At 33.8% G+C, this 23,970-nt stretch overlaps 5 protein-coding genes across 6 annotated transcripts; 3 read left to right on the plus strand and 2 right to left on the minus strand.

Moving 5' to 3' along the window:
* Positions 1 to 853: 853 nt before the first annotated feature.
* Positions 854 to 5,130, minus strand: LOC123892952. The gene is made up of 6 exons (XM_045942851.1): positions 4,454 to 5,130; positions 3,391 to 3,579; positions 2,990 to 3,229; positions 2,432 to 2,649; positions 1,594 to 1,848; positions 854 to 1,405 (listed from the first exon to the last, which is right to left on the minus strand). Exons 1-6 carry the CDS (start codon positions 4,854 to 4,856, stop codon positions 1,160 to 1,162), a joined length of 1,551 nt encoding a protein of 516 aa, XP_045798807.1. The 5' UTR covers positions 4,857 to 5,130; the 3' UTR covers positions 854 to 1,159.
* Positions 5,131 to 7,159: 2,029 nt separating this feature from the next.
* LOC123892953 (interactor of constitutive active ROPs 2, chloroplastic) lies at positions 7,160 to 11,459 on the plus strand. Of its 2 annotated transcripts, none has more exons than XM_045942853.1 (4): positions 7,160 to 7,541; positions 8,343 to 8,431; positions 8,627 to 8,813; positions 9,603 to 11,459. In XM_045942853.1, the coding sequence occupies exons 2-4, from the start codon at positions 8,412 to 8,414 to the stop codon at positions 11,250 to 11,252; spliced, it is 1,857 nt and encodes a 618-aa protein (XP_045798809.1). In that variant the 5' UTR covers positions 7,160 to 7,541; positions 8,343 to 8,411; the 3' UTR covers positions 11,253 to 11,459. The 2 variants fall into 2 exon arrangements, with proteins under 2 accessions (XP_045798809.1, XP_045798808.1); XM_045942852.1 differs by having other exon boundaries at positions 7,338 to 7,541; positions 8,618 to 8,813.
* A 5,028-nt stretch (positions 11,460 to 16,487) lies between these two features.
* On the plus strand, positions 16,488 to 19,430 carry LOC123892954 (PKS-NRPS hybrid synthetase cheA-like). The gene is made up of 3 exons (XM_045942854.1): positions 16,488 to 17,772; positions 17,856 to 18,538; positions 18,640 to 19,430. The coding sequence occupies exons 1-3, from the start codon at positions 16,535 to 16,537 to the stop codon at positions 19,338 to 19,340; spliced, it is 2,622 nt and encodes an 873-aa protein (XP_045798810.1). The 5' UTR covers positions 16,488 to 16,534; the 3' UTR covers positions 19,341 to 19,430.
* A 65-nt stretch (positions 19,431 to 19,495) lies between these two features.
* LOC123891662 (protein MAIN-LIKE 1-like) lies at positions 19,496 to 22,426 on the minus strand. The gene is made up of 4 exons (XM_045941576.1): positions 22,414 to 22,426; positions 21,450 to 21,694; positions 20,548 to 21,231; positions 19,496 to 20,382 (listed from the first exon to the last, which is right to left on the minus strand). Exons 1-4 carry the CDS (start codon positions 22,424 to 22,426, stop codon positions 19,639 to 19,641), a joined length of 1,686 nt encoding a protein of 561 aa, XP_045797532.1. The 3' UTR covers positions 19,496 to 19,638.
* On the plus strand, positions 22,280 to 23,672 carry LOC123892955 (40S ribosomal protein S23-2). Its single transcript, XM_045942855.1, has 4 exons — positions 22,280 to 22,429; positions 22,840 to 22,995; positions 23,088 to 23,214; positions 23,362 to 23,672. The coding sequence occupies exons 1-4, from the start codon at positions 22,425 to 22,427 to the stop codon at positions 23,500 to 23,502; spliced, it is 429 nt and encodes a 142-aa protein (XP_045798811.1). The 5' UTR covers positions 22,280 to 22,424; the 3' UTR covers positions 23,503 to 23,672.
* The last annotated feature ends 298 nt before the right edge of the window (positions 23,673 to 23,970 follow it).

Genomic DNA, 23,970 nt, shown 5'->3' on the forward strand with positions numbered 1-23,970 from the left:
TAAATGTGTGGACCAAATGTAGCACACAGTAGTAACTTTGTGTGCCACTCTGTTTAAACAGTTGGCACATTTTGTTTTTTGCATTGCATCTATGAAGATTTGCAACTTTTGTACTTGGATTATTATCAGTTATAAATTGTTCCTGGTTAATGAATTTAAAAACAATTAAAATACTGTAACAGTACTAGATGAGATATAAGTGGGCCATGCTATCAAAGGGAAAGTCTAATAGTAGTTGCAATCATGTCTCCCGAGTTAATCTCGTTCTCATAACAATGTAAGGATACAAATTACTTGGTCAAAGACAGAAACCACTAATGTTGGTTTCAACTTTAGTCTTTACATGTATTCATTCACATTTGGCTTTTTCTTGGGCCTTTATTTACTGCTTAGCTTGACGTTTAAGCAAGCTTCATCTAGATTCCTTTTGAATTGTTTCTATCCTTTACTTTTTTAAAGCAGAAGGATTCCAGTTGAAGGAAGAAAAAGTTGGAATTTTGATACGCTTGCTCAGTAATTATGATTTTGATTTGATTATATGCTTAAGCTACACTAACAAATATTCAATCTGCATAATTTGCTGATTGCTTCATGTCTGGTGGCAACTGGCAAGTAACTATAGTTTCTTTTAAAAGAAAATAATCCATCACAAGTACTAATTTTTTAGACATACAAAGACTCAATTATTATTTCGCGCATTTTAGAAATGATTGCCTTTGCACACACTATTACTATAGTAATGAAGTTCGCCTTTGCGCACACTTCATTTCTTATAGAAAAAGATAAACCCTATACTCATCAAACCCCCCATGCAAAATTCAAACTGAAAATATGAGAAAATGATAAAAGAGAGGAGAGAGAAATAAGAAGTGGTATTAAGTAACAGGCATGGTTTTGCCGCTGAGTTAACGGTCAATCGAATAAACACTCTAAACCAAGAAGGCAGTTAAGATACAGTTTGCTTCAGGACAGTGGAACTGTGGAAGGTTAGTAAAGACAATGTAGGTGGCACACTTTTTACCTATATCTCCAAAAGCTCTTGTGGTTCAAAACTTAAGAATCCTTGTGTAAACTCTCTTCTTTGAAGCTTTACTGTGCATAGGAGCCGCCTGTGTTATTTACATCCAAATCGAACTCGTGTATATCAGCAGTTTTCCCATCATTTATCAGAAACAGATACTTGTAAAGCATCTTCTGTGTTTTTCTCTAACGCAGTTTCCTCCTGTTGTTCAAACGGACCTTGAGGTGTTCCAAAAAGAGTGGCAAATATTTTCCTGTGGCATTCATCGCAGAAAAAGAAATAGGAGAAGTGGCCCTCATTTGGAAGCTTATGGATTACTGCCTCTGGCAACACCCTTTCTATGTACTCTGTCATTGATGGAGGGACCACCCGATCATCCAATCCCTGTTTGAGAATTGAAAAGGGAAATGTAAGATTCATAGTACTAGTACCTTGTAACAAGCTGAAATCAAAGTCAAAAAATTAAGTTGAAAAACTGTTTTACTTAGTAGGAGTACTTAATAAAATAGATATAATGAAAGAATATACAGAATAATCTTGACAGCAATATCCAAAGAACAAAATGTTCAAACCTGCCATATGTGAATACGGCCAAGATATCCTGCTAATTCACATTCTGCCTGACCGTACATGGACTTCAACCAAAGAAGTAAGCTCCCTGTTCGACACTTCTTATGCACATGAAGTTCTTCAATGTCAAAATCCCATTTGGATACCTGCAAAACAGCTTCCTCTAGACATGGCCGCAAGTTTCCCTGGCGAACCGACTCCTCCAGATCCCTCTGCCAAAATTCTTCAAATTCAGGTTCTTCAACGAGAATTTCATCCTGAACATTTATGAATTTGATTCGTCAAAAAATTGTAATTGCCCTAATCTACAGAACTGCTTATTGAGAATTGATGTACTAGTAACTTGCCCTAGTAGAGTTTTTATTTACATTTATATTCAAAATTCAGCTTCACATTTTACATTCAAAAGTCAGTTCCACCGAAGGAGGCAGGAAAAAGAGGAATACATTTTAACACAAACCGAAGTTATAATAATAATGGTAAATATTTTCTGTCAAATGTTAGTGAGACAGATAGTACTACTAACCCTCTGCGGCTTTAGTATCTCTTATTCAAATGAAGTAGCTTCAGTGTTTTACAAAAAAATGAATTTTGAAAAGGACACGTATATTGGATGGCACTAGTTTCAAAATCAACCAGCTGATGCATGATGGACAGTTGATTCAAACAGAATGCTGAATGACACCATAATTTTTTCAGCAACCATAATTCAAACTTAGCTATTGGGAGTTAAGGAGAGTGTTTATATCTATTGCTGAAATAAAAAATAAATAGATAAAGAGTAAAAAAAAGACACTCGTTTTATCCCTTTCAACATAATTCAAGGTTATCACAACTGACCTTCTTTCCTAGTGAAAGTGAAAATTGCTTGTCAATCCGGTCATGCTTTTCTGGCAAGAAACTTTTCCGATAAAAAAAAGAGAGAAGCTTTGGAAATCTATACGCCAAAGAATACATATATTTTCTCTTTGGCAGCCACTTCTCCCAAGTTCTTTTCATCTCATCTTTAGTCATGTGTGACTCATATGGATTAACCATAGGGGCTAACATTGCTGCACCTGCAATTTCAGGTAATATTACAAATCATATCAAAATCCACGTATCACTTTTCTATGTTTAGCAGGTTGAAAAAAGATTGTTAAACATGCTCAACAGAGGTAGGTAATCAACTATAAATTATAATTATAACATTGGTGTATAACCACAATTGACATTTATTTTTTCACTTTCTTTCCCAAAAACTTACATGAATGGAGATAGTCACAAATCACAACTCATTATTTCACAAAATATTCACATTACTAATTTGCTATAACTTATAAGCCCATTTCAGATGAGAGATTAAGATGAACAAATCAAAGGTATCGAGACATTAGAATTTTGAAAAGGAGGAACGACCTGCAATTCTCTCAGGAATATATCTGAGCGAAGCCCAAGTATGAATGCATCCACTTGAGTGGCATAGTACCCAGAACTTATCAGTTACATTGACAGCATTGACTAGATGCAACATATCCAAAGCTGATGAATTGAAATTTCGGTTGGGATGCGGATCACTCTCCCCAAAACCAGGAAGATCATAAGTGACCAAACGAACACCGTACTCTTCAAGTAATGATGCTTTAACTCCAGGAATACCTACCATTATAGAAGGATAAAAATAAGGCAGTAGAAAATGTTAGAAGATAAGTACTCAATTTTCGTAGTGAATAAGTTTTTGAATCCTTATAAGGATAATAAGTATGCAATTCTTACAAATGCTGGTTTTTTATCATCGGAAACTCTTGATTATACTTTACCTGCAAGCCGAGATGAAAGAAAAGAATGTGGAGCAACAAGGGAAAATCTAGCTCTTCCAGCTGCAACACCTTGATCATGATAAGCCATATACCTACCATCTGGAAGCAATATGCGGCTAGCAATAGGAGGATGTATGCGCACCGTCATCACCTTGGTTAAAGTTTTGTGATTAGAATCTACACTTATAGCTGCAAACAATTTAATAATCAAAAGTCAGCCACCCTTATACTAGGCCAAGATTGCATAACCATGGCAAAGATCATCTGTAAGCATTTAAATATCATTTTTCTCCCAAAATCCATAGAATATAAAATTATACTTGACTGAATTTGTACAGAGACAGAAAATCAACAAGTAGAAAACACAAAGATTCATATATGCCATAAAGAAATACGTAGTACCCTGAAAATATTTGACTTGCATTTATAGAAATTAATCCACTCATTGAAAATTGAAGCCACATAATGTAGTATAAGTAATACATTTATTATGAGCACATACTGTATATTGTAATAATCTCTTTATAAACGCATACAAACATTAAAGGACTTACAAAACCAAAATTAATTTGGACCGGATACATCAATTTTCTTTGACTCACTTCTACTTATAATTAGGAATAGAGGGATTATTCACCGGTGAAATGAATAATCTTATGATCCTTTCGGAAATCAATCAACAAAACAGCACAACAGATTCACATAATAAGACTTGAAATTAAAACATAACATTAACAACATCAAACCAATCCTACAGTGTACTACATATGAATCAATATATAATTTCATCTCCAACGAAAGACCTAGTCAACAGCATATACAAAATATTCAACAACAAACAAAATCCACAAAAATAGCAACAAAGCCTAGTCATCAAACAGAATTACAAACAATAGAGCTCAACCTCAAACAAACACTCTACTAGGTTATTAAATTGAAATTAAAATTTATTGCAACTAACAAACAAGGAAATTAAACTAAAACTAGTACTAATACTAATACTGTAGCAAATAAAAAGTAATTAAATAATTAATTAAGAGATGGAAATGGATTTAGCAACAACCTGCGAAAGCAAGAAGAAAAACGGTTAAAACAATAGACCAAGCATGAAGAGGATCACGATCTTCAGGCAAAAAATCATTCAAAAAGTTTAATCTCTTAGAAACCTTAGAAAAAGGTCCATTCAACTTCTTAACAACATAAGAATCTTGATTGAAGAAATTCTGTTGAAGAATATCTCTACATCCTCTACCTAACTCCATAAGTATCTCACACCAAGCCATCAAAAATCCAACCGCATGTTCCTTCAAACTCTCTTCTCCAGCACCCGATTCAGTTATAACTTCCTCCGATTTTCTAACCTCAAACGACGTCGTTGAAGGTGTTGTTTCTTGTATCGGATTCTCCATTAAACTTGCTAGTTCCTCGCTCCACCACGTGGTTCTGGTTCCTCTCACTTCCGCCATTTCTTCAACTCAATATCATTACACAGTCACAGGCTCACAGCGTGTGTGTGTGTGTGTGTGAGAAAATGAAGTGCTAGTGCGACTAACTCTTTCTTTTTTTTTTATGCGTAATTCTGAAGCTAAGTTTTTAAATAGAGGAAATAATTAAAGGAGTGTGATTCATTAGAAAAAGGTTATTTTAGGAAGAAAAGAAACAAAAAGTGAGTGTGTATGTAGAGTGTAATAGGGCGGTTATTGTGTAGTGAAAATGTGTGGGGAGAGTGGATGGATTCCAACTAAGCACTGATACTGCACATCATTGCAGTCAATAATCTAATCTTAATCTTTATCTTAATAATAAAGATCCAACGGTTGATATGTTTGTTTGAGGTTTATTAATGTGTTATTATAATGTCAATAATCAATCTTTGAGGTTTATTGTTTGTTTGAAGTCTCCGTCAACTTAGTTCAATTTTATATATAAGTAAGAGTTTGGGTTCGAATCTTATATATTTCCCTTATTTATATTTAAGTTGAATTTTCTACCACTAAGCTACTTGATTCAAAAATACTATAAGAATTTAATTTATATGTATCGTCACAGTAAAATTATTTTACACATGCATCCAATAATTAAAATAAAATAACTCATATAATATTTAAATATTGGGTCTTGCTAAACAGTGTTTCTGAATACTCTTTAGTTCAAGTTCATCATTAATTTTTAGTCCAAGTTTATCTATTAATTTTCATAATTTTTTTTCTTTTCGTCCAAATGGACCATTAATGCGCGCAAGTTACGGACCTTAAACTTTGGCCATTTTAAATCTTTGATGCTTGCAAAGTTAGTTGAAAATATTTATGTTGAATTTTATTAGTTTCATTAAAAACAAATATTGAAAATAGGTTATTATTTGATCTATACTAATTTAGTAATAAATAAAGGGTCATGCTAACTAGTGCCCCCGGGGCACTAGTTAAGGAACTAAAAAGGAAATGAAAAGAAAAAAATTGCATTGAAAAAACAAAAATTTGAACTTTTAAAATGTTGACTTCACAAGTTTCAAGATAATAATACTATCTTTAGTTACCTTAACCATTGTCCCGGGGGCACCGGTAGCATTTTCCATAAATAAATTCATTATAAAAGAAGAAGAAAATTACGAAATTATTAGGAGTAGTGGTCATAAAAAGAAGAAAAAACAGTACTGAAGAATTGGTGGAAAAAGAGTGGATATGGCGATATCGCCACGTGAGAGAGAAGAAAGGAAATTAGTCGGCGCGTGTCTGGTTGGGCAGTTGAGTGTAGAATTGTTCGCGTGCAGTTGTCGGTTGCAGTGTCAGTGCTGAGGCATGCATTGCATTTGCACTTGCATGTGCCTCTCTCTCCTCTCCAGGGATGTACAATATCCTTGGGATATTTCCTTTTTATATACTTTATTTATTCAATTAATTAAAATGATTTAGTAAATTATTTAATGGTTGCTGCATTACGGGACAACAATGCCATGTTCATTTTTGACAAAAACATGTGGGCTTCACCTACGTTTAGGGTTTGTTAAAAGTGAAACATTTTGGGCCTCAAACTTGTCCTGGATTCATCTCTGGACCTTAGCTCGGCCATGGAAAAAATACTTCACCCCCCCCCTATACCTAATTTTCTTACCCATAAATCTTGCAAAATCGAACAAATATCCTTCAAAACTTTTTAATAAAAACTGAATTTCATTTTCAAAAAAATAAAAAATGGTTTTATCAATGTAATCTCCCGACATCATCGATATTCTCAAGTGATTTATAAAATTACAAAATGTTAATCAAGTTCATTTATTTTAAAATGATATTAAATTAATAATGTAAAAATATATATTATCTTGTTCTATGTGTGAATGCATATTATCGAGAGCGTCTTTTTCCGTTGAAATTTGAACATCGGTTCATTACTTAGTGAGAGACTAATTCATTTTTATCAGGGACGGAGCTAGAAGAAGACCAACAAAGACTTTGGTCGATTAAAAAAAAAAACAAAGACCATGGTCCTTAACTTTTTAATATGATTAATTAACAATTGTTCGAAAAACTGATTAGCATGACACTATATTTAATGAATTTAATTTATATGCACCGTCAGTCTAAAGTTATTTTGCACATACGTCCAATAATATATCGATACATCATGTATAGTAATTAAAAACACATGATGTGTCACATTTATTAAATAATATAGCAACACATCATTAAATATATGTGTAAAACAAAATTACACCGACGGTATAGAACAATTAAACTTATATTTAATAGGACTATTTTTTATGCGGACCCGTATCCAGATGCGAAGTTTGGAGTTTGAAGTCTCCCTCGCAAATCACAAAAAAACAAAGTTTTTTCAGTACTTGAACTAGTTGGTCCCATAAAAACTGGAGCGTGAAGAAGGCGCGTGAATGAATAAGAAAAAGAGCGTGTAGTGTAATTAACGTTAACTGAGTTCCAAAGTGTTGTTTTTTCCCTGTTGGCTACTATGCTACTATACTCTGACACAGTGATACAGTAGTGTGTGTGTGTGTGAGAGTAACTCGGGAAGTGAGCAAAACCACATCACAACAATCCAAAACTCAACTTGGAAGAAGAACAACAACACCCACCAACCCACCCTTTCTCTCTAGGGTTTCCCTCTCTTCCCATTTCCACTTCAACTTCAACATTCTGGTCAGTGTTTTATTTCCACTTCACTGTAGTTTCTTTTCTTTTCTGTTTTTTTAACATTTTTGTAGCTAATTTTATGTTATCAGCTGAAGAAAGACATTCTCTTTGTGTAAATTCTGGATTTTGTTTTTTCTGTTTGTTAAAGACAACATTTTTGAGTTTATTTACTTTTTTTTTTTAGTTTTTATTTTATTTTTATTTGTGTGTTCAAAGATGCTTGGTGCTTTCTCTAGTCAACACAACATGCAGACAAATTTTCCTGTTTTTTTTTTTGGTCTCTCACTTAGAGACATAGTAACTTTAGTTTGCTTTTAATGTTGTTGGAACAGAATCTATGTTTTTTTTTTCCTTTGTGCATTTTTACTATTCTTTTGTTTTCAAAGTACTTGTTGTAGATCTGGGAATTCTTCAAACATGTGTATTTTGTTTCATTTTCTGAGGTCAATGTAAAAGGAGGGGAAGATTAATAAAATGAAAGTTAATTGTGAAATACTATAAAGATTGTTTCTTTTGTTAAATTTATTTAATGATGGTAGTTATTTAATGATTTTGGTACTTGGTTCTGTTTATTTATTTTAGCTATTTATGTGTGTTTTGGATTTGGTTCATTGGTTGGTTGGTGGTAGTGGAGTTTGTTTACTTGGAGTTTCCTTGAAGGGTTTTATAAGTTTTGTTTGTTGGCCTTTTTTGTTGAATACTTGATTCAATTTGCTTTTTTCTAGTACTAGTACTATATAATTATAAAGTATAAATCAAATTCCTTTATCTTTTTATTTTTCACTTAATCTTTGATTCTTATTGCAGGAATAGTGTGTCAGGTGCTTTGAAGAACAAGGCTTTTCATTGCATTATTATCTCTTGAAACATTCAATTATGCAGACACCAAAAGCAAGGTAAGATTGTTAGTATTTTAATTTTAACATGTTTCCTGCATACCAATATGTTGTGCCATCTTGCGACTAAAATTAGGACGAATGAGTTTCATCTCGTCACTTGACTACTTCATGTGCTATTTGAAGATGGTTTTCGTTCACAATTAGTCTACATTTGTTTATGATTGCTAATTGGCTTGTGGATAGCACTTGCAGAACCAGTGCTTCGGAAATGTCTCAAAGGAAATCGCCTGCTGCAACCCCTCGGACTGCTCGCCAGTTGAAGACGCCAAACTCTGGTTCTAACTCAGCCTCCTCGTCTCCAAACCCCATAAGAAAGACGCCAAAAGACATGAGTCCGAAAGTAAATGAACGCAGGTTATCACACAGTCCAATATCTGAGGTATTTGAAATTAGTTCTTGGCTAGATCTGAATTAATTACCCCACTTTAATTAGACCTGTCTTATATCATGTCTTATATCATGTATATGGCTATTGTCAAACTCCTTGATGATATACAATAACTGTTTAGCGCCTCCTTTCCAAAATAATTTGTCCTAGGTTTTTCACACATTAAGAGAAGTTATCAATAGATGAAAGAGTGTTGTAATTTTACAAAACTATACTTATTAACTATTTGTTATTAATCATTGTCTTAAATGTACAGTTGAATAAATTAGTTGCATAGAAAAATATGATAGAACATTTATGGCGCCGTTTGATCCATGTAATCAACCTCACTTAGTGGGACAATGCTTGGTTGTTGTATAAATGTAGAATATAGGCTAAATTGCACTTTTGGCCCCCTAACTTTCACGAACTTGCAATTTTGTCACCTTAACTTTCAAAATAGCATGTTTGGCCCCCTAACTTTCACAACCTTGTAATTTTATCCCCCTAACTTTCCAAAACTGCAAGTTTGTGAAAGTTAGGGAGCCAAAAGTGTTATTATCGCAAGTTTGTGAAAGTTAGGTGGCCAAAAGTGCAATTTAGTCTAGAATATAATGACTCAAAAGTTGTAATTTAGGGGTAGAATTGAAAGAAAAAAAAATTAATGTTACATTGAAAAGCATAACAATTATTTTAGAACATTTTTTATAATATATGTATATACAAAATCCAGAATATTTATAATATTCATAGTTTTATTTTATTATTCACATGATAATGTGCCCCTTTTTCTGGCTTTAGAAGAAGCGACCTAGCAAGGTTCAGGAATTGGAATCGCAGATTGCTAAGCTTCAAGAAGATCTGAAGTGTGCTAAGGATCAACTTAACTCATCAGAGTCATGGAAGCGAAAAGCTCAAGAGGATGCCGAAGAAGCAAAGAAGCAGATACTATCCTTGTCGAAAGAGCTGGAGGAATCTCATCAACAATTTTCAGACCTTTCCGCTTCCGAAGAAGCACGGCTTCAAGAACTCAGTAAAATTTCTCAGGATCGAGATCGAGCATGGCAATCTGAACTTGAGGCTGTCCAGAAGCAGCACTCGATGGATTCATCTGCTTTGGCATCTGCCATGAATGAAATACAGAAATTGAAAAGTCAACTTGAAAGAGCTTGCGAGTCCGAATCTACTCAAACTAACAATGCTGAGTCGGATCATGCTGAGATTCAGGACTTGAGGATGGATCTTGGTGAAGCTATCTCTATTATGGAAAAATTAAAAAATGAGGCAAGTGATTGCAAAGAATCCGAATCCCGAGCTTTAGAAGTAATCGGCAAAATGCAAATGCAGTTGGAAACAGTAAATAAGACGGTGGAAACACTTCGAGCAGATGGTATAAAAGCAACAGAAGCTTATGAGTCCTTAGCTTTGGAGTTAGAGAAATCAAGATCTCAAGAAAAATCATTAGAGGAGCTTGTGAGCAAACTCGAGGCTGGTTTGCTTAACGGTGCCGATAAGAACATACCAGATTCAACCAATGAAAAGGAACTTTCTCGAGAAAATGAGGAGATAAACCAGCTCAAGGCCGAGCTTAACTCTGTCAAATCTGAAGTAGGGCAATTGAAGTCTGCATTGGATGCTGCCGAGATAAGATACCAAGAGGAGTATATCCAGAGCACATTGCAAATTAGAAGTGCTTATGAACAACTTGAACGTACAAAATCAGAATCCGATCAGAGAGAGGCTGAGTTAAACAAAGAATTGCAGAAAACTAAAGCTGATATTGAAGAGCTGAAAGCGAGTCTGATGGAAAAGGAATCTCAATTACGAAGTATGTCATCGGAGAATGAGGGGCACAATGAAAACAAATCTGCTGAAAGGGAATCTAAACTTGCTGCAGAACTCAAACAGTTGGATACTGATATTGCAGAGTGGAAGGAAAAATTATTAGATAGAGAGATCTTGCTGCAAAATGTAACCGAAGAAAACAGTATCCTCAAGATGGAGATAAAGGAGTTGGAGAAGAATAAAATCACCGACGAGGCTGTTACGTCGGTTGAAACAGCAAAGGCTGCAGAGAAAGAGGCTTTGGCAAAACTTAGTTATGCAACTGAAGAAGCAGATAGAAGTAACAGAAGAGTGTCTCGAGTGACAGAACAGTTAGACGCTGCTCAGGCTGCAAATTCAGAGTTGGAAGCCGAATTAAGGAGATTGAAAGTTCAGTCTGATCAGTGGAGAAAGGCAGCTGAAGCAGCCGCGTCCATACTTTCTACTACTGGAAACAATGGTAAATGTGTAGGAAAAAACGGCTCACTTGACAGTAGCTTCAATTCTATTAGTAGCAAGACGATGAATTCTCCTTATTTGGAAGACACGGACGATGAATCTCCAAAGAAGAAAAATAAAAACATGTTGAAGAAGATTGGAGTGTTGTGGAGGAAGAATCATCATTAAGCTGTTACTTACTATGTTGTTTCATTGTACTCCTTTATTCTTATTGTTAGGTATTAGTAGTAGTTGGTACCAACTTTCACAAGACATGACCATTTATCTTATTGTTTTTTTGTCATTACAACCTTAGCAAGTGACAAGATTTGTATGAAAATGTGTTTTGAAATTCCTACTTGAGGCCAATGTGATGTGAGTTCAGTATTGTTTCAATTCAAATCTTAGTTAATAGTGGTTTGAGTTCTTGTAATATTTTGAAGACATGTGACCAAAAGAAAGTCAAGGGATTAATAAGTACACAACTATACAACTATAAATAAATTCAATAAAAACTATGAAAACTAATCAATAAAGTTGTCAAAAGATATCAGTAAAAACAGATGTTAGTGTAAAAAAAAAGGTTATCAAAAGATAAGTGATCATAAAATATGTCTTTATTTCAATTATATTCATCTTTAACCACAAAATTACAAATTGTAAACAAACATAATAAAAAATAAAAAATTCTGCACCTACTACTAGTACTACAATACGGATTTCGGTTTCAGATTTTTTCCTAAAAAATGAAAGTCTTTGATCAACAAAGCTAAGTTATTAAAAATCAAACTTTTTTGTTTCCTTTTCAATATCTCCTCTCTAAAATTTGTGCATAAAACAAGCAATAATCCATAACACCAATTTATTTCATGAACATAAAGAATGACCAATGGAGTAAAGAGTAATCTTTGTTGCAGTAATGAAAAGATAATGGTTAAAGATATAAACATCACAATTGACAAGAGAATTATATGAACGACGACCATTAAGAAACACAACTCAAATTGGGATGTAAAAAAAGAGTTATGTTTTTACAAAAACAAAATGACAAGAGCAGTAAAGTTGGCCGCAACATCGTGAACCAATGTTTCATGAGCTATCTTTTTCTTAGAGTAGCGTGTTTTAAAACTTAAGGGACCGTTTGGTGCTAGGATAGTGACAGAATAGGATATACAACAGGATAGTGATAGCATAGGATATCAGGATAACAATTATCCTCAGTTATCATATCATGTGTTTGGTGCACACAGGATAACAAACATGATTACTATTATATCATATTTTTAATACATATTTATTCATACCAATATGATAAGATACATAACATATTTAAATGACAAAATTACCCTCGTAAAACAATTGTTATTTGTTAAAAATTATATTGTAATACTTTGAATTTTATAAATATAAATATAAATAAGTAATTGTACAAAAAGAAAAAGTAATCAAATAACTTTAAATTTTAAATACAAATCATGAGAAAATAAACAAATTAAGTTTTTTATATGAATCATGATCAAATAAATAACTCAATTATACATGTTAGATAAGCTAAATAAATATATGATATATGTAAATAATAAAACTACCATTGCAAAAGAATTATATTTAAGTTGTTATTAAATTTAAATTAATATTCTTATTTTGCAATTTTTTAATAATTATTTTAATTTAAAATATTGTAATTTTAGGAGAATTTTGATTTTTTAGATTATATAAATTACAAAATTACCCTTGTGAGAAAATCACATATATATTTAAAAATTAATTATTTTATTATTAATTTACTATCAAATTATTTTATTAATTTTCAATTTTTTATTTTTTATTTTAAAATATATTTTATAGAATAAATCAACGATTTTTTTTTCTTATCATATCCTGCTGGTAACCCAGCTCAAATTCAGGATAAGAATTTTAACTAGAGAAACAGGATAGGATAAACTTCAGGATTAACTTATTATATCTTGTTGTGTCACCAAACACTGGATTGAGACAGGATATGATATAGTTATCCTATCATGTCTCTTATCCTGTGCATCAAACGGACCCTAAAAGTTAATGGTATGAAAATGAGACATATGCATCTTACCTAGCTACTTGATACGAGTACAAGTCATACGAGAAGAATGATTTTGTTTTTTTTTACTACTGAAAAAAACAAAAACTCACTTTTTAAGTTCAAATGTTCAATGAGTGATTGACGTATTTGGTTTATATTATTGATGAGATATATTAATATTTCATTAAACCTAAAAAACAAACTTGTTCCTTATATTAAGGACTACATGTAATATAATGAAGGATTTATTCTATTGTAACCTACCTCTTTCGTAGTTCTTTTGTTTTCATAAAATAAAATAAAATTTAAGCACATAGTAGGAACTCCGAAGCCCCGATACTTTAAAAATAGCAAAATATCATATCCGATACGTACTCGATACCGATACTCGTCCGATATTTTCCGATACACGTATCGGAGAAGTATCAGCAATTAATATTATTTTTTAAAATAAAGTATAACCAATACTTGTCGGATACTTCTCTGATACGTATCGGATAATTAATGCTCTTTGATGATGGAAACGTAGGAGAGGAGACTGATACAATTCATATTTTCTCTTAAGTATTTAATGTTAGAGTATGATGTTACCAACTATGTCTTTATTAGTTTTTCTCCATGTCATGACTTGAACTCTGGACCTCCAACTCCTTAACGCTTACCTCAACTAGCTTAATCAGTTGAGTTACTCATCTCACCCCCTTTTTTGGGTAGTACTTAACTTAATATATGTAATTGTCACTTGTTTTCTTATTTTGAGTAATTCGAATGTTAATTTTTATCATTATCGATTTTAATTATGTTTATATATTATGCATTTATATATTTAATTTTAAATTTAATTTTTAAATAATGTATCTTAGACGTATCGTATCGGGAATTTTGAAAATTTTCCCGTATCGACGTATCAATATCGTATCGTATCGGTATCGTGTCACATATCAAGGCTTCATCATGTCTCATCTACGTAATTAACTTTTAGATCACATTACTGTAGGACAAAAAAATATAGTGCATGGAGCATTTATTTATACTGCTCTTGAAATTTTTGTTTCTGCAAAAATGAAACCCAATATAAGTTGTCTTGTGTTTCTTAATGTTGGTCATTCAATGTTGTCAATTGTGATATTCAATATCTATAGTAATTCTTATTTCATAATCTCAACAGGTAATACTCAAGAGATGCTCATCTTTATGATATATTTTGTTTTTGCATTGATTATCATGATCTATTGTTTTTATTCGGTACTCGATTAATGTTGCGAATCTACAACATCGGGTTTTGGAGACTCACGTTCTACCAAATTGAATCGAGAGCGCTTTTTTTTCATAAAGAATTTTATTTTATGTGATGACAAAATGGGTGGTTACATCTGAGAGGGTGCAGCTGCAGCAGAACTTTAAAAAATTGTACATACTATCCTATATTTTTTCATTTTGAAACCCCTAAAAAATTAAGTTTGCACCCATAATCCACTCTTATACACGCTCACAATGGATTTGGATACGCGGACAATTTAAGAGAGTACTATGCGAAAGTTTTAGAAGATATTAATTCAAAATTTAACAAAAAGTTAAAAAAAAATTAACTCAAAATCTAACGAAAATGATGGACTTATGTTGACATCGATAACATAAGGGACAAACTTAAAATTTTTTAAACGTAAGAGACCGAATGAAACCTAAAATAAACATAAATGACTAAATATGCAATTAAACCTAAAAAATCATGATTTAAGTTTTAAGTTTCTATTATTTATAATGCAAAAAAGAAAATGTTTTTTTTTAATTCATATATATTTATGTTTATATAGTTTGCACCCCTAACCCAGGGTCCTAGCTCCGCTGCTGATGCCAATACATCTTGCATAGATACATAGTCAATATGGAGAACTATATTTTACGTTTTATCTTAGACTTATATATCTAAATAAAAGCAAATTTGATTTTTTTTTTAGCGTTGGTTGTTGTGGTGTTTGCAATGGTAGTTTCGGGAGCCAAACATTTTGGAATATTTCATATTAGGATTTTATAATTTTACTTACATTTTTTAATGTTTTTTTTCTTTCTTTTTTTCTTCTTTTGCATCTTGCTGATTTTATTATCATTATTTCTTCTATGAATTTGGAATCTTATGGCTTGTCGTATATTCTAATTTCAATGGCCGATAAAAAGAGGAAAGATACATGGGATGGGATATAATTCACGAAGATGTTGTTATCAAAATACATCAAAAAAATAACAACATTGGAAAGCTGATCACTAAAATGGTAGTGTAAGATTATATGAAGCAACACCCTAAACAAGAATTTATGTGGATAGTATTTGAGTCCTTTCTCCGGTATTGCTTCATATAATCATACACTACTCTTTAAATGACCAGCTTTCCAGCGTCGTTTTTTTTTTTTTCCTGAAGTATTTTGATCACAGAATGAACAACATTTTCGTGAACTGTATCCCATGTACATTTCCTCTTTTTACCCGCCATTGGAATTATAATCTACAACCAGCCATAAGATTCCAAATTCAGAAAAGAATATAATAAACTCAAGAGGCAAAAGACAAAAAAGTATATAATATAACTAATTAACCCCTATTTTTACGCCAACAACAAAAGAGATGAGTGTAAAAGAAATTATCATTCTCAATTTAGACACAAAAAGTCTTTCGTCAATTACCATATCGCACCTAATAATGTTGACTAAATAACACTGGTGGATGTGATATGAGTAGTCGACGAAAGACTATGCGGTTGGTTACACACGAAATAACTAAAACTAAACTACTAAAAAAAAAAAAGAAATAGAAGAAGATACTTGACTACCGTCTAGTCCGCTAATTAAATAGCAGACGATATTGGCAAAATTTCTCAAAAAAAAAAATTTCATTCTTACGACGATGTATGCACTTAAAGAAAAATTTTTTTCCTACCCCAACAATCTTCACTTTACCCCAACATTTTTTTAAAAATACCCAATATACCCTTATTAAAAATTAATATATTTTAAAAAAACAATTTTTGTCGTATTATACTGTTCCGGTAGAATTTTTATCCTCACGAAAAATTGTTCCGGTAAGCAATTATCCATACCGGTAAGTTAACTTTACCGGTACACTTTTTTAACAGTGTTCCGGTATGTTAATTATACCGGTACACTTTTTTAACAGTGTTCCGGTATGTTTATGTTACCGGAACACTTTTTAAAAAGTGTACCGGTACGTTAATGTTACCGGCACACTTTTTAAAAAGTGTACCGGTATGGTAATTATATTTCGTTTATCATTATACATACCGGTACACTTTTTTAGAGTGTTCCGGTAGTCAAAGTGTTCCGGTATGTAATAAGTGTACCGGTATGTTATTCTTAATTTTTTTAATTTTAATTTATTTTTTTATTTTTAAACAGATATGGCTTATCTCGGCGATACAAGTCAAATGTTGGTAGATACTACGGATGTTTTTACAACTCATCAAAAATTTGCTACCCCAGATGATGTTGTCAAATGGGCTCGAGATGTTGGAGATGCCAATAAAGTCGGTATTATCATTACTCGGTCGGATAAAAAGAACGGAATAAGAGGAAGAAATGACAAGTTGATTTTGGGTTGTGACAAAGGTGGAAAGTATGACTCTTCAGAAAGTTCCACGACATCTGCATCGAAAAAGTGTAACTGTCCATTTAAAATTAGAGCTGCACCTTCAACAGATGGTTCAGGATGGAAAGTTCAGGTTATTCATGGAGTTCACAACCACGGGCTACCTGACCAATATCATGGTCATCCTCGCAAGGCACGTTTAACCGCTGATGAAAACAAACGTGTTCAAGATTTGACAAAGCGTAAAGTAGCACCAAGACACATTGTTTTAGATTTGAAAGATCAAAATCCAGAGTCTGTTGTTGATGCCACACTTGTATATAGGAAAAGACACATGATGCAAATACAGGAAAGAGGTTCCAGAACAGAGCTGCAACACTTGCTACAGTTGTTAGATGATGCAAAATATGTCAGCTGGAATAGAAGAAAAGATGATGGCTCCGATGTTTTGAGTGATATTTTTTGGGCGCATCCAGATTCAATCAAGTTGTTGAACTTGTTTCCCATTGTTTTGGTTATGGACTGCACGTACAAAACTAATAAATATAGACAGCCACTGCTTGAAATTGCTGGCATAACGTCAACTAACATGACATTTGCTGTTGGATTTGCTTACATGGAATCTGAGAAGACGGACAATTATCATTGGGCGTTAGGTAAGCTGAAGCAATTGATTACAAAGCAAGATATATTTCCTAGAGTAATTTTGACTGATAGGGAGTTTGCTTTGATGAATGCAATTAAAGATATATTTCCACATACTACTAATATGCTTTGTACGTGGCACATAATCAAAAATGTGAATGCGAGATGCACCGTGCAAATACCTAAGGATATGAAACAGAAGGTGAAAAATTTGTGGAGAGATGTTGTTCAAAGTCCGGATGAGGTGGAGTATCAGCAACGGTTGAATGCGTTTCAGCAAGCATGTGTTAATTCAAGCAATTTTGTCGAATATGTCAATAACACCTGGTTGGCCCCTCACAAAGAACAATTTGTTGAAGCATGGACCAATCGAGTGATGCATTTAGGAAACACAACGACTAATAGGTATAATTTTTTTATTTTAAATTGAAATTATATTTTTCTTTTTTTGGCGTTTAATTGACTATTGTTTGCAATTTGATATTTAGAGTCGAGTCTGCACATTGGAGACTGAAGAAAATGTTGGAACACAGCAAAGGAGACTTATGCAAGTGTTTGGAAGGCATGAATGACAACATAAGACTAGAAGTTGACAAAATAAAGAAGTCTTTTCAAAAAAGTTTTTACTATACAGAAAAGACACATAGCAGTCCATTTTTTCAATATTTGAGAAACTTTGTCTCCAGGGCTGCTATGACACTAATTTCTGATGAGATGGAGAGAATTGACATTGTTGGAACAAATAAAAACTTGTGTGGTTGCAAACTTAGGTCAACATGTGAGTTGCCTTGTGCTTGTGAATTGAGTGGATATACAACCAGCGGTGTACCGATACCGTTAGATTCAGTTCACGGTCACTGGAAGAAATTAACTATGGAAGAACCATTGGAGGATGACACAGAGGATGGATATGAGTTGGACATGAGTAATGCAATGGAGGCCATATGGACTCGATTTCGGTCACTTGATATTGTTGGTAAAAGAGCGTTGAAGAGTAAAGTGTTTGAACTTGCTTATCCAGCCTCAAGTTCATTGTGTCCACCACCTGAAAAAATAAAAACCAGAGGAGGAGTGAAGAACAAAAATAAAGGCAAAGCACCAAAAGGTTATGATGTGTATCGTGATCCATCATACTTTGAACACGTTGAAAGAGAATATGGTGATTCACAAGGTGACTAATTTATTTTTTTGATAATATAGTTATTGCTTATATTTTTATGTCAATATTATATTATTATATATTCAACTTTTTTTGTTTTTACATAAATCTAGGTACATCGAAGAGGTTGTGTACACAACAATCACAAACATCTCAGAAGGAACTATCTCAACCCTCTCAGAAGCAACAATCTCAACCATCTCAGAAACAACTATCTCAGATGTCTAAAAAACTGACATCTCAGAAATATTTGGGGCAATTTCCTGATCATATGCATCCACATATTGTTGACATTGCTGATGTGCTTGAAGATGGAAATTGTGGTTTTAGAGCTGTTGCATCTTTACTTGGTTACACAGAGGAAGGTTGGTCCATCGTCCGCCGGGAGTTAGATGAAGAGCTTAGAAATAATAACAATTTGTATGAGAAATTATTCAGACAAGATTTGCAGGTTGTGAGAGATTCGTTGGTAGCAACTAGATGGTTCACCATACCTGCTATGGGTTACTTGGTAGCAAATAGGTATAATGTCGTTCTCGTCACGTTGGGTAAACCTAGTAAGACTTTCTTTCCTATGATGACTTCATATTCCTCTTCAGCAAGGTTTTTTTGTATTGGTTTTGTCAATGGAAATCATTGGGTTCCGGTAAACATGTCAAAGGGGTTTCCGTTGCCCGAAGTTACAGCTGATTGGAAGAAATTTTGTTCACATGAAGCAAAGTCTTGGATGTCAAACTTAAACGGACGCCTACAATATTGGAACCTTCTAAATCCTCCGGTGAAACCTCTTAGTGGTGTTATGTCTGTTGAATAATTTTTAATTGTTTATTTTATGTCGAATATTTATATTACTTATGTTTTATCAAATATCTAAATTCGTTATTAACGTTTATTGTGTTAAAAAATATTTTATGTCAATAAAATGCAATGCCTACTTTAGCAACGTTATTTGTGTCAAAAAATAATTATTGAAGTATAAAAAACATTTGATCGATAAAGTTCATAATCTAAATAAAGTACACGATATAGTAAAAATAGTTCAACAAAATACACAATCCAAAAATAAAAGTACATAAACCGGTGTTCAAAAAAACATAACAATAAAAAACTAGTCATGGGTATGCACCACGACATACATCTAGTGCAAAAAAAAGCTCCTCAAAATCCTCATCATCCCTATCAGCGTCTATCCTCGTAAGAAATGTCTCAAGCGCGCCTCGAGCCATACCTCTCCATCTCCGCTCACGCTGTAGTGCAGTTTCTTGTGGTGCATCATCTGCTGGTGCATCGTCTACTGGGGCATCTGGTGCAGGTGCAGGTGCAGGTGCAGGTGCATAGTGCGGAACTGGTGGTGCTCCATGTGGTCCATCAACAGGGCGACACAGTCTAGGATGTGATACCCTATAGTACCAGGACATGTAATCAGGTACAGTCTCACTAGCATATGTCACTGGACGTGTCGGCTGAAGGATCCGATCAACGGACGCGTGATAACCAATCCAGTCGCTATCAATATCAGAGTAGGCAGGAGCTAGAGGTGGTGGTGGTGGTATATACTGTACAAATCCAAATTGCCTAATACACCTCTCGGGCAAGTAAGGAACTACCGTGGATCCACGCAGATGACCACTATACAGAGTAATCAGATCAAAAGGAATGCTACCTCTGTGAGTCTCAAACGGACGCCATATCACGTCATCAGGGGTCAGTGCATCCAATATAGGCCGATACTCGGGGAGCTTGGTCTTCCCTTGCTTATACATCCACCGCATAGCTCGAGGAAATCCAGGATTATCACAATTAAGATCCGACTGAGCCCGCCTACCAAGGGTAGGAAAATACTCGTGGATCCAACACTGTTACAAAAAAGAAAAAAAAGAAAATTGTTAACAACGCAACAAAGAGAAAAGAAAATTAAATTACGCAATAAAGATAAAAACAAAATTTAATTGCACAGCAAAGAGAAAAAAAATTTAATTACGCAATATTTAAATTATGTCTTTGTAGTGAGTGTCGCATACCTGAAGAAGTGTCGCATACCCTGCAAGGGCCCTCGTAGAAAACATGGATGCATCGTTCAAGTTATCGTATAAACAAACTAATGCAATATTGGCCCACGAATATGTATGGACTGCAGACAAATCACTAAACAGAAGTAGCCATTTGGCATCCACACGTGTATAACTCTTATCGGCCAGAATGGTAGATCCCACCAACATCAACATCCATGCCCTAGCTGCGCAGTCATATTTCCCGTAGAAATTGGCATTCCTATTATAACTCTCATATAGCCACTGCTGTGAAAAATAACCACCCCTCTGCGCTACAGTCTCTCGCAATGCAAATTCATACTCCTCTCCTAACAACTCAACTGCAAGTTCCGCAGCTTGTTCTTGAGAAACTGATACAGGAGTATAAAACTGACCCCTAACAGGTAGATGCAGAAGACATGCCACATCGTCCAAAGTAATAGTCATCTCGCCGAACGGCATGTGAAATGACGATGTCTCAGGGTGCCACCTCTCAACAAATGCGGATATAAGCTGCGGATCGGTAAATTTCAAGCTAGTCCGCTCAAGCCAGCACAACCCCGAAATATTCAACCACCCTTGAATAACTTGAGGATGGTGATCAGGAATCCTGTCAGCTAACTTTCTTCCTAAAGATACTATTCGTAGCTCAATTTTGTCACCTTCGACACGTTCCTACATATATTTAATAAAAAAACATTGTGAATAATAAATTAGACCGGATAATTGGATGCATATCATAAGACATTGAAAATGAACTATAATAATATTTTAACACTAAATTTGTATGTAAAATAAGGATTTAACAGTTGTAACGAGAGTATAAACAATACAAATTAAAAAAAATGATCAATATAACTTAACAAATAATAACAAAAAAAACAAAGTAGTACCTGACCAAACCATACATGACGAGCAACATGATGCTCGTATCGAGTCAAAAGACTCGTATCGATCGGCCCTCCAGGCCAAGCCTGCTGCACAGCCTGCTGCTCAGCCTCCTCCTCAACCTGCTCCTCAACCTGCTCCTGATGCACTGGCGGCATCTCATCGTCTTCCGGCTCCTCCTGATGTGGCCGAGACTCTCCGCGTCCTCTGTTATGCCTAATTCTACCGTCTCCTCCTCTTGTACGCACCACTGAAAAAAAAAAAAAAAATTTTAAAAAAAAAATTCACTGTGAACCGGTACACTTTTTTAAAAGTGTACCGGTATGTAATATGATACGCAGAAATCGTCTTTACCGGTACACTTTTTGTCAAGTGTTCCGGTATGAATATTCATACCGGTACACTTGAAAAAAGTGTTCCGGTATGAATATTCATACCGGTACACTTGAAAAAAAGTGTTCCGGTATGAATATGCATACCGGTACACTTTTTTTCAAGTGTACCGGTATGAATATTCATACCGGAACACTTGTTTTCAAGTGTACCGGTAAGGAAATCGAACCGGCACACTTCGAAAAAGTGTACCGGTATGTAAAATTGTACTTACTCGCTCAAATTCGCCGAACTCACACCGGAACACTTTTTTGACTAGGGTAAATAATGATTTTTTTTTTCCAGTTTTACATTATATATGAGGGTATATTTGTCATTTCAAATAGGATTGTTGGGGTAAAGTGAAGATTGTTGGGGTAGGAAAAAAATTTTTCGCACTTAAATAGGGAAGGGTAAACCCGCAAAGAAGCCCGGACCCAATAAAGCCCAACAATATTGTTTTTGACTTATTCCTCTTCCTTTTATATAACCACGAAACCCTTCAAAAATTACAGTTCTTAGGTTTTATTCTGCCGCTACACTCTCTTCCCCGAGTTCATTCATTCATCCATCAAACTCTATCCGAGCATAACCAACTTTCAATCACCATGGGGTAATGCAACGTTACATTCTTTATAATCATTCTTATTAATCGTGCTAATGTTATTACGTTCTTCGAATTAGTATCATGTTTCATTCTCAATTCGATCGATTTTTCTTCATGTTGTTGTTGTTATATTTTGGAATATAAAAACATGAAGTAGGTGATTATTGTAATTAATTTGTGATGTTCGCATCGAACTTGTAACGTGTAATTAGATTCATATAAAAGCATGTTTGAACTTGTTGCATTTTGTTAAATAATTTGATTGAACATTTTGTGTTTATGATGAGATTTTTTAGTTAATTTTGGGCATGATATTTTTTGAATTTGTTACTCCTTTAATTAAGCAAAGGAACTACGAATTTATTTTAATCTATCTTCATAGGAGATACAGATTTATTGTTTTTGTTCTTCTGCAGGAAGACACGAGGAATGGGAGCGGCTCGCAAGATGAGGAAACAGCGAATTAAGCAACGCTGGGCAGATAAGCAATATAAAAAATCTCATTTAGGGAAAGAATGGAACAAGCCTTTTGCTGGATCATCTCATGCTAAGGGAATTGTTCTTGAAAAGATGTGAGATTAATTTATCATTTTGCTGTTAATTTGAATAATTTTTGGTTATTGAGCTTTTGGTGTTAAGAATTATTATGTTACTTTGTGTGCAGTGGTATTGAAGCTAAGCAGCCTAATTCAGCCATTCGTAAATGTGCCCGAGTTCAACTCATCAAAAATGGGAAGAAGATAGCTGCCTTTGTGCCAAATGATGGTTGCTTGAATTACATTGAAGAGAATGTGAGTGATGATGATCATGTTATTTGCTGTTTTGATGTGTTCAATGCTATGACTCTGTTGTTTATGTTTTCGCTTTTATGCTGTGAAATCTGTTAATGTTTTTGAAATCTACTGATTTGATAATATGGTTGTTGATGATGGTTGTAGGATGAAGTTTTGATTGCTGGATTTGGACGTAAAGGTCACGCCGTTGGTGATATTCCTGGTGTCAGATTCAAGGTTGTGAAGGTTTCCGGTGTCTCTCTCCTGGCTCTTTTCAAGGAGAAGAAGGAGAAACCCAGGTCTTAAAGTTGTAGGATGGCTTCCTTCTATTTTTTCTTTTGTTTCACCTGAAATTTATTATGAATTTTGCTTCATGAGATTAAATGAGTTGGATCAACAATTTTGTATCCGCGGTAGTAATCTTTCCGAATTTCCTTTGATTAAAATGATTATATATTAATTTTATTTTATATTTCCTCTTGATGTCTCTCTTTTATTGTGCTTGTTTTTGTTTCTTTTGCCTTCGATAATTACTGGAAATAAAACTGCACATTGTTGTCCTTTTACTTTTTTATAAGTTTAGAGCCTTATTTGTCAATTATCTATTTTTTTTTTGACAAATAGTTGTCAATTATCTTAGAAGATAAAAAAAAAATATATATTAACTTAGAAGATCAGCCGGATCTTTTCTGAGTAATCAAATGTAGATTTGTTGTATTAGGGTTTTAGTTCTCTAGTATGCAATTATGTTGGTGATGATTTCAATTATCGAAA

This window comes from Trifolium pratense, linkage group LG6 (genome assembly GCF_020283565.1).
Source record: "Trifolium pratense cultivar HEN17-A07 linkage group LG6, ARS_RC_1.1, whole genome shotgun sequence".
Taxonomy (NCBI): domain Eukaryota; kingdom Viridiplantae; phylum Streptophyta; class Magnoliopsida; order Fabales; family Fabaceae; genus Trifolium; species Trifolium pratense.